This window comes from Octodon degus, unplaced genomic scaffold (assembly GCF_000260255.1).
Source record: "Octodon degus isolate 3935 unplaced genomic scaffold, OctDeg1.0 scaffold00323, whole genome shotgun sequence".
Lineage (NCBI taxonomy): Eukaryota > Metazoa > Chordata > Mammalia > Rodentia > Octodontidae > Octodon > Octodon degus.
In genome coordinates, this window is record NW_004524899.1 from 91,966 (window position 1) to 102,737 (window position 10,772).

Sequence of the window (10,772 nt, forward strand, 5' to 3'; positions counted from 1 at the left end):
TTGCGCTCTGATTTCCTCTATATCTTTCTGCTATTGCTTATTTACTATCGACACTATTAATTCATGCATTTGAGACAAGATAGTGTCCTCTGCCCTGGTTCTGGGTGGGCACTGGGTCTCCTCCATATGTTTCTGCATTTGATTCTTTACTGCAGATGTTATTAATTCAGGGCTTTCTTTTTTTATTTCCACTCTGAGTTCCTCTATACCTTTCTGCAGCTGTTTCTTTATTTCAGAAGCCGTTGATTCATTCCTTTCAGCTGTGTGATTCCCAATTTGTTCTGTGTTACTGTCCTCTGCACTTTTTATGGGTGGAGTTGAGTTCTGAAGTTGCATTTTGTTCCTTCTCATCATTTTGTGTAGCACTGTCTTCTACCTTTGTTGTAGATGTTCGTTGTAGTTATAACCTTAGCACATACTGAAGTTCAGGTGCAGCTCTACAAAGTTTGGACTTATCCAGCTGTGCCTGGCTTGGGTCTGGCTGCTGTGCTCCTTCCTGCTGCTGCCCTTGAGGTTGAACCTGTTGTGCCCCTGTAGCAAGATGTTCTGCTCCTGGACTAGCTGGGTGATTCTATCCTCTACCCTCTCTGTAGGGATTGCAGCTGCAGGGTTATTTCCCAGGCCTTTATGCCAGGCCTGAGCTGAGCCTGGAGGGGACAAGGTGCAGTAGGGAGGAGAGGCAGCTCTCCTACACACTCACTGGGTCTGGGCTAGGACTGGGTCTGTGTGTTCCCAGAATGTGGCAGAAATTCCTACTTGGTGGGCGCGGTAAGGGAGATGCTGGAGTGTTGGGGGGTGTCACAAGGGGGTGGAAGAGGGTCTCACCCATGCTGTGCCTTGGCTGGGACCCAGAGTTGGTCCCGCTGGCGTAGGGTAGCCGGAAGCTCTCCCTCATACTCACCGGACCTGGGCTAGGACTGGGTCTGGGGGTTCCTGGAACGCAGCAGAAATTCCTACTCGGCAGGCGGGGTGAGGGAGGTGCTGTGGAGTGGTGAGGGGCGTCCCAAGGGGGTGGAAGAAGGTCTCACCCAAGCTGTGCCTTGGCTGGGACCCGGAGTGGGTCCTGAGGGCACAGGGTAACCAGAAGCTCTCCCACACACTCACTGGACCTGGGCTAGGACTGGGTCTCTAATATTGGTTTATTTAGGAGTTTTTATATCTTGATTCATCTTTGGTTATTTACATATATCATATACACTGATATGTATTGACTTATCCTTGTCATGCTATTTTCCAGTTTTTAGCTCCCTGTCTTTCTCCCTGCTCCCTCTGTTCACCAGCACCAAAGAAATTAATGCATATGTATGACAGGGTGAGTAGTTAAATTTAAGGATCAGCATCAGAAAATGCAATGATAGGAGTCAGTAAATTCCTTAAAATAATAACTCTCAATGTCTGTGATGTCAGCTCCCCCATCTTAGCTCCCTACACACTAGTAGAGTGGTGTAGAAAGTAGTCCCATTGTATATGCCTGCAATAGGCACAGCTTTTTCAGAAACAGAAACTCACAGACTGAAAGTAGAATAGTGGAAAACAGTATTCCATGCAGAGGGTTAAAAATGTTAGAGAGAAGGCTGACAGCAAAGTACAACTTCTCCAGGACCTCTAATAAAGATACCTGGAAAACAAATTAATGAAGCAAAAAGGAAACAGAAAAAGGCAATCAAGAAAGAGTAGAAAACTAGACACTACAGAAAAAGTAAATACAAAGCACCGTAAAGATGGATCCATCCTGCTACAGTGGTGTAGGCTCCTGGGGAGGAGGACTGGCCAGTCTCCTCAAGCACAAGGGCAAACATTACTTAGCTGTATCTTGAGACCCTTTTTGTTTTATATTTTGAGATAGGGTCTCACTAAGTCACTGAGTTGCTCATCCTGGGCTTGAACTTGCAAATTTACCACCTGACTCAGTTACTCTTCTCTCGTTGCTGGAACAAATACCCGACACCCAAAATGAAGGAAAGAAAGGTTTATTCAGCTCACAGTTACTGGAGGTTTCATTCCATACTTAGCTGGCTCCAAGGCAGAGTGGCCCATGGCAGAGAGCAACCTTGCATGGCAACAGAAAGCAAAAGAGCAAATGAAGGAGTAGCAGCAACAGTAACAGAGAAGAAGTCTGTCTTTCTCATGGTATATTCAGGTTATGTGCCCCAGGGTGGGGGAAGTACTCACACCCATAATCCCAGCAGTATTAAAACCCATGATCCCAGCCTTGGATCATCCATAATCCCAGTGGATCATGAGTTAATCTCAAACTATAGAAGTCCCCACCCTAAGACTGCATGAGGCTTTGGGGGGACAACTAGACACAAACCATAGCATCACCTTCTTGCCTCAGCCTCCCAGTGTCCTGAAATTCCAGGCATACTCCACCAGTCAGCTTACTTTTTATTTATTTATTTTTTTGCAGAACCAGGGATTGAACTCAGGACCTTGTGCTTGCCAGGCAAGCGCTTATTCTACTGAGCTATCTCCCCAGCCCTAGTCAGCCTACTGTGATGCACTTTTAAGTTATTGGTTCATATATATGTATGTATGTATGTATGTATGTATGTATGTATATACATGTATATTTGTTTGTCTTAAGTTTGTTTGAGTTATGTTAGAAGTATACTGTTCACATGTTTCAGGGCTTTTTGACATGTAGTTAATAAATGTGATCTACATAACTACAGTTTGATGAAATTGGTTAACAAAGAGTCTAGAATAAGCCAGTATTCTAATGATTGGATCCTGTGTTTGATTATGCCAGTTCATAGTGATAGTGTATATTCTTTCTCATTTTTATGCTCTTAATCTTTTAAATTATGAAGATGATGTATTAAACTCTTTGCTATGATGTTGATTTGTCAGTTTTTCCTCGTGGTAGTGCTAGGTTTTGCTTTTTGCTTTTTTAAAAGTTACTCATTAGATGCACTTGTTTAGAACTCTTAAATTTTCATACTGAAATCAATTTTATAGATGTATAATGGCCATAAGTATAAATTGATAATTTATCCAGTAAAATATTGTATTGAATATTAAAGGCTCATCAGTCTTCATTTGGTTACTACTATTTTACATATTCTCATCTTGTTAAAATATATTTTAATTAATATGCCTTATACATGCATCTTGATTCAGTCTACATGTATCTTAGCCCATCTACATGTATCTCAATTCATCTTACAATGTAAAAAAAAATGACTTGATGGCAATAGCAAGATGTTATCAGTTGTAAGGTATACCTTGATTTTGGATGTGTTATTATGTATAAAAGTGTACACCAAGAATTTATGAACTACTGTACTTTCAACCTTCCAGTGTTCTTATAGCTTAAGTATATTTTTAAAATGATACTACTTGCAAACTTTTAAACTTTTAAAACTTTTAAGTCTGTTTTAATATACTTCTGATCTCCTACACTTCAATGTTGATGTATTTATGCTAATAGCTACTGCATCTTTTGCCTTCTTTTTATCCTACTCTTCTGCATTTCCTTTTTCTTTTTGTCTTGTATTTTGCTGATTTCATTCTTCTACTTGTTTAGAAGTTCTACATTCTACTTTTTTGATTTGTTGCACCATTATTTTTAATGTACAAGTCTAAAATTTAACACTCTCTAGAGTTCATGTCTACCATCAATCCAAATAAAGGAAAATAATGCACTGTTGAGCTCTAATAAATATCTTTCTTGACATTTGCTCTTGCTGTGCAGAATTTAGGTGTATTGCTGGTATATATAAAATTTATACAAAATAAGCATCAGTGTTACTATTTCAAACCCTAAATTAGACTATGTCTAATCAGCATACTTTCCTCTGATTATGAGCTCTTTTTTTCATTTTTTTCACGTGAATCTGTTCCTCTCATGTATGGGTGTCATACACAATTCTGTATAGATATCATACAGAATTTAAAATGTAGGTTTTAATGGATATTTTCTCTGTTGTAGCTCTGTCTCTTCTGTTCCTCCCAATAGGAAATGCTTAGGAATAACTGGTTCTTCTCAACTTTTATTCTCCATGCCAAAGCTGAGCTGACCTTAAACACTACACACTGCCATTAGCTTGTAGTGCTGATTTTCTGTCTCAGGGTTAGAAATTGGATAGATGGTAACCCACCTGAAGAGTGAAAAGAACCCAACTAGAAATTCCAGCACACCTAGGATTTGATTCTGTTCACTTTTTTCTTTCTTTTAAGTGTTCTCACAGTTTTTATGTTGAATTTTTAGATCTGTAAATCTTAAACATAGCTTCTCTAGGCATGGTTTTGTGAGACATACTCAGCAACTCATGCTAGCTTATTTTTTGTTGTTATTATTGTTTGAGGAAACTGATGTCTTTTACTTCTAAATATTTTGAACTTTGCTTACCAGTAGCTTAGAAATACTGTATAGCAGTGTTAATTTAAGAGTAAAATTGGCTTATGTTGTTTACTTTGTTTCTACTTTCACCCGGACTGTCCCAGTTCTGATAGTATCAGCAGTGATGAAGAAGAGCTCAGGACATTAGGAAGCAGCGGCAGTGAAAGCAGCACCCCAGAGAATGTGGGCCCTCCCTTCATCATGGATGACAACAGCTGGTTCAACAAGTGTAAGAGAGTGAGACAGAAGTATCAGCTTACCCTCGAGCAGAAGGTATTTATCATTTGTCAGAAGTTCTTTGGTTATATTTACTTTTTTGCACTGTCACTGACAAAAATGTGTGTGTGTGTGTGTGTGTGTGTGTGTGTGTGCATACGTAGTACTAGGAATTAAACCTACGACCTTCTCACTGAGCTATATCCCCAGTGCTTTTCTGTTTTTTTCATTTTGAGATGAGGTCTCACTAGTGGATTTAGTTGCTTAGGCTTAGGCTTGAACTTGTCATCCCCTACCTCAGTCTCCCAGAGAATTACAGGTATGCACAAGCACTCCTGGCACAAAATCTTTTAACTGAATATCTGTTTCTGACTCGTTTTCTTAATTAAAAATCAGGCATAATTTAGAGTAAGTTTTTGTTTGTTACACTTTTTCTAATTTTATGTTTAGTATAAAATAAACCAGTTTTTTTTTTATGACCAATTTAATTTCTGTGAGATTTTAGTTCCTGTGATTAATTTTGTGAAACATTTGGTTTATGAAAATTCACTAATTTCCTGAGCACATCTTGTTTGCTTTTGTTGTCCTTTTTCATAAGAAGGAAGAGAGTAGTTGCAGGCTTTACTAGCAATAAAATTTGGGGTCTTCACACTAAGCTATATCCATAGCGCTTATTATGTTGTATTTCAAGAGAAAGTCTTGCTAAGTTCCTAAGTTGCTCAGACTGGGGTAAAACATGTGATCCTCCTGCCTCAGTCTCCCAGCATTCTCGGAGCATGTAGGGCTTTTTGGTTTTTCAATAATGTAATTAAAAAATTTTTGTCTGCTGAGTATTAAGCAAAATGAAGTATACAAAGAAAGAAGAGTGAACTCTATTTTCTTGAGTTTATAAGCTTTATGTTTGTATCAAATTATCTATTTTTCCCTTTCTTATTCTTCAAACTCCTCATTATGTTATCTTAGATGATAAATATAAGGAAAGCCCAGTGGAATTAGCAATATAAACATTCTGAATAAATTATAAAATAAATTTATAAATATGAATAGACTTTCTAATATAAATATCTACTGTTTATAAAATATTTTAAAATCTCAAATATAGTCGGTAGAAAAATTTGAATTATCTATAGAGAAAAACTTTCATATCTCATTAAAGGAGACTTCCAGTACCAACATACAATCAGAATAAGATAATCCAAAAGACTTTCTCTATAAAAGTGTGGACACAATCGATACAGTACAATTTTTTTTTTTTTTTTAGGTATTTAGTACAGAGTCTACTGACTCTCACTAAACAGATTGGACTTGCAGTGAGCCTCCTGTTTTTCAGCCTTCCAAGCACTGGGATTATAGGCGTGCACCACCATGCCCAGTCTCAATCACAGTCTCAGCGCACACCTGGGGCAGTGCTGGCACCACACTCTGGGGATCAAACTCCATCCCTGTGTCTGCCTAAGCAGCACTTTAATCCACTAAAGCTTTCTGCCTAGCCTGGAATACAATATTTCTATAATTCAGTTTACTGGTATAATTTAGACATTATCATCATGGAGAATTTGTACCTGTGCATGGCATAACTTAGTTCCTCTTTTTTTTCCCCATACTCTTCCCATCTCTTCAACCCTTCTTCCCCTCCTTATTCACAAGGCTTTTTTTCCAGTTTATTCCTTTTTTTTCTTCATTTTTTTCTTTTCCATTCCACTACCTCCACTCCCTAGATCATACTCTTACAAAAGAAGAATATAGTTTGTTTGTTTTTAAGTTTCTTGCAGTGCTGTCTCTAAGAAAATTTTACTAGGAACCAGAAACATAGAAAGACCTGAAAATATGAGGATTAAACATAGGAAGACCTGAAAACAAGAGGGATAAGTAATTGTGCTGGGCATAATCCTTTAATAACAGTGAGGAAACAGCAGATATCAACATATAATCATTCAAGATGAAATCTGGCCTAGAAAGGAAGAGTAAAATACAACATGGCAAAATGAACAAAGAAGTTGATAAACCTTGACTACATGAAATAGCAAAAATAATGATCAATTTAGGTTGGCAGTTGGGTGCTGGTATGTTTTTAACTGGCTCCTACAAAGGATGTAGAGAGAGGAGCATTTGTAGCATTTGCTGGTTTCGCTAGTGTGAATACTCCCTACTCCGATCTCCCATCATGACCAGCTTAAAGCTACCAGTATGACATTACTCAATGAATAGTAGTGTTTAATAACTAACTTACACATTTTTTAAATTTTATTTTATGTTATTTTTTGGCACAGAGTCTTGCTACACAACTCAGACTGGTAGTGACACAGCTGTCTCAGCCTCTGCAGCGCTGGGATTACACACATGCACCACCACGCCCAGTTTCAGTAGCCGACACCAGCACAGCATGTGGTACCAGGGATTGAACCTGGGTCATTGTGCTTGCCAAGCTATCTCCCAGCCGTAACTTACACAATTTCTGAAAATTCAGCAATCAGATGTTGAGAGTTCACAAAAGCTGGTTGCAGCCTCTCTGACTTGAGAGTATGAAAGCAAAGCCAAAACATTTAACAATATCAGAAAGTATATGAAGATTACATTAACACTAATATAATTGATGTCTTTAGAAATTTGATTATAGTGAAGAAACATAAAGACATTCTAAAATCAAAAACAGGTGCTACAGAGATGTTTTGAAAGGTTTTATTAGATGCAAGAATGTGAGAAGCAGCAGGGTATGACTTGGCAGAAACTATAAGAAGAAAGTAACAGTAAAGAACAGGTTTGAGGACCAGCCAATTAGTTCAGCAGATTAAGGCACCTGGGGGGCAGGGGTTCAATCCCCAGGCCTGCCCCTGGGGTGTGCTGAGATAGCAATTGAGACTGGGTGTGGTGGCGTGCCTGCAATCCCAGCTTTTGGGAAGCTGTAAACAGGTGGGTCACTAGAGTCTGATCTAGTAGTGAGACCCTGAACACCCTGTAGACCCATCCCTAAAATAAGAAAGAAAGAAAGAAAGAAAGAAAGAAAGAAAGAAAGAAAGAAAGAAAGCAAGCAAGCAAGCAAGCAAGCAAGCAGGTTTGAAATGTGGGCACTGAAGAGTTAGTACAGTGTTCTGTGATTATTAGGTAAACACTTTGTTAATCATTACATTAGTTTGAAGAATGAATTTGAATGTTTAATTTTGAAACTAGAAATTAGGAAGAAAAGAATAAGGAATGCTTAATTAAAATAAGAGGAGGGATCAAATAAAAAGATAGGGATGGCAAAAAGAACAAAAACTAAAGTTGTAGAAGAGGTAGTATATATAACCATAAGGATCAACAGCATCATAAAAATAAATAATATAAACTGCCCAGTTAAGACAAGCTCTTAGATTTGTTAAATTAATTATAAAATTTAGCAATATGTTGTTTATAAGACAAACACATAAAATAAAGGGACACAAAAAAAAATCAAAGGAAATAAATATATTAAACACGTATTAACCAAAATAATTCTGTATTAGTTTCTCTAAACATAGATATTAAGGTCAAAAGCATTATTAAAACTAAAGACAATGCTTTTTACAATTAATCAATTGGCTGGGGAGATAGCCCAGTGGCCTAAGCACCTGCCGGGCAAGCACAAGGACTGAGTTCTGTGCAGGCCCACAACCATGGGCATGCCTTGCTGGCCCTGAAACAAGGTGTGGTTGTGCAAGCGTGTAATCCCAGCACTGAAGAGGCTGAGACAAGAGGATCACTAGGAGTCTGAGCTGTGTAGTAAGACCCTGTAACAAATAATTAAATTGAATAAAGTAAAATGAAACAACTCACCAAGAATGTATAACAGTACTGGGTTATAACAGTACAATGCTGATATTAATGTAAAATCATATAAATATAATGTCGGGTGAGGATATGGTTATTAAAAGAGAAAAAACAAGTAGAACAATTTGACATTATCTGATAGAAATATGCATGGCCCAATACTATGTCCCAATACTAGTCTCGTATCTTGAGATATATATATTTCTAAGATGTAGCTGAGTGTGTTCACAACGATTTTAGGGTTAAGAGAAACATAACTCAAATGGCCATTGTCTGGAGAATGAATAAACTGTTATTCGGATAATGGGTTCCTACACTATTATTGTAGCTGGATACATCAATGTGGATAAAAATCAGTTTTCAAAAGAGTATGAGAGATGCAGGGAATTAAAACAACATTTTGTTTAAAATTATAAATACTTGCTAAAAACTAGGAAAAAAACCAAGGGGATGATAAACATAAATCTAAGGATACAGTTATCTCCGGAGGGAGTACAAAGAAGTGTGATTTAGAGAAAGGCTCTAAATCAGCAGGGCTGACTAATCGAGATGGTGAGTGTAAATAATCTCTAATTACTAGCCCTTTAAAAATGTATAGAGAGAGTTTATATTAAGATAGAGTGAAATATTTTGCTTGTAAACATTTATTTTAATTGTGATTGTATTAAGGAAAAGTTAATACTTGAAAATTATCAGGAAAAAATATGAAAATGAACCTAGTTAGGAGAGAAAAGCATGAATTTCTATTTACAGATATAGTAACTGAAATAACTGAAACAGAAAATGACACAGAATAGGATAATATATAATGAGATAGAAGAGTACCAAGAACAGAATATTCTAATTAATATCTTCAAGGGAGTTTGAAAGCACACTGCTACAAAGAAGAATATGATGGGGCTAAAGTTGTAGCTTGTGTAGCTCAGTGGTAGAACACATGCTTGGTGTGTATGAGCCCTGAATGTTAATCCTTAGCACAGAAACAAAACAAACAAATAGGTATGCCATGAAAGGAAGGTTATCAGAAATCATGAGTAATCCATTGAAAATTGAAATGATTTATTGAATTCAAAAATTCAGCCTAATGATTTTAGAGTATAGATTTAATAAAGTCTCCCAGAAAGCAGAATAAAAAGGTGAACATGAGTAAATAAGTAAAAAGGATAGACGACAGAATCTCATATCTGCTGGTTATTTGATAATTACATATAATGTACCAGCTGTTGTTTTAAATAGTTTACCTATATTGATTCCTTTAATCCTCCTAATGAGGTGCTCATATTGTTCCTGTTTTTATACAAAAATATAGCATAGAGAAGTTAAGTAACTTCCCCCATGTGCCCATAGCAAAATTGGAGTATAACACTAGGCAGTATGTGAGGGTGCAACCTAAAACATACTCCCTCCCACTAAAATGTTAATGCCCACACGTTAATGTCTGTATTGGTTTTTTTTTTTTTTTGAAACTTTAAATATTGCAGCTTTATTTCATGTGTATGGCACAACAATAGTATCCTTGAGGCTGTATAGATTCAAAAAGACATTATTCCTGCCCTGAGGGTTTACAATACAAGCAACCAGATCCTGTTTAAGTGTTCTACATCACTGGGTCTGTTCTGTTTCTCTCCATTTTATTTTTTATGTTAATTTTATTGAGAAAGGAGTAGAAATGAGACAGTTTCAAAACAGGTTAGTAGGACAGTTACAATAATTGATACATTGGATATTATTGTCTTTGTAGTAGTTATGCATACTATAAGATGCAGACATGATATCTTGTCTAAACACTACTAATTCAAAACTTTCTTCTCATTGAACTAAGAGAAAGTAGCTGTATGTCTATGCCAACTATTTTGTATATACAGATATATATATTTTTTCACTACAAAATGGTCCTTCATTCATTTCCCACTTTTTCGTTTACTTTTGTCAGAGATGGGTATTCATTGCCATTCATATATTGTAGGTGCGTGAATGCAGCAAAATATTCCAATATAGTCCAGTAGTCCATAATAGTAGTGGGTTATCCACAAGACTGGCAAAGTCAGAAGTTGTTGACTTGAGCCTTTTACAGCTCAGCATATTAATATGGCTTCACTTTTTATACCTTGTTTTTATACTTTTCTGCTGGATGGTTAAGACCAAGATAAAGCATTCATCACATCTAGAAAATTTTCTAGTTGGTCACTCTGAAATAGAGATACTAAATTAGAAATCAAAATATTTCCTATTTTGATGCTAAGAAGTATGTGTTCATCACTGTCATGGAACTTACAAAGTACAATGCTCTAATAATTCATGAAAAAATGTTCATCACCAGTCATTTGAGAAATACAAATTAAGGAGGCTGGGGAGATGGCTCAGTGGAGTAAGCGCTTCCCGGGCAAGTGCAAGGGCCTGAGTTCAATCCCCAGTTCCGCAAAAA

At 36.9% G+C, this 10,772-nt stretch overlaps 1 protein-coding gene across 1 annotated transcript in view; it reads left to right on the forward strand.

Annotated features, from left to right (window-relative positions):
- Positions 1-10,772, forward strand: part of Rundc3b (RUN domain containing 3B) — a gene marked incomplete at its 5' end in the record, with an annotated part of 188,377 nt that overhangs the window by 89,183 nt on the left and 88,422 nt on the right. Inside the window, one exon of the mRNA XM_004647763.2 lies at positions 4,450-4,618. Within this exon, the coding sequence (XP_004647820.1) occupies positions 4,450-4,618 (169 nt within the window). The remainder of the gene's footprint in view (positions 1-4,449; positions 4,619-10,772) is intronic.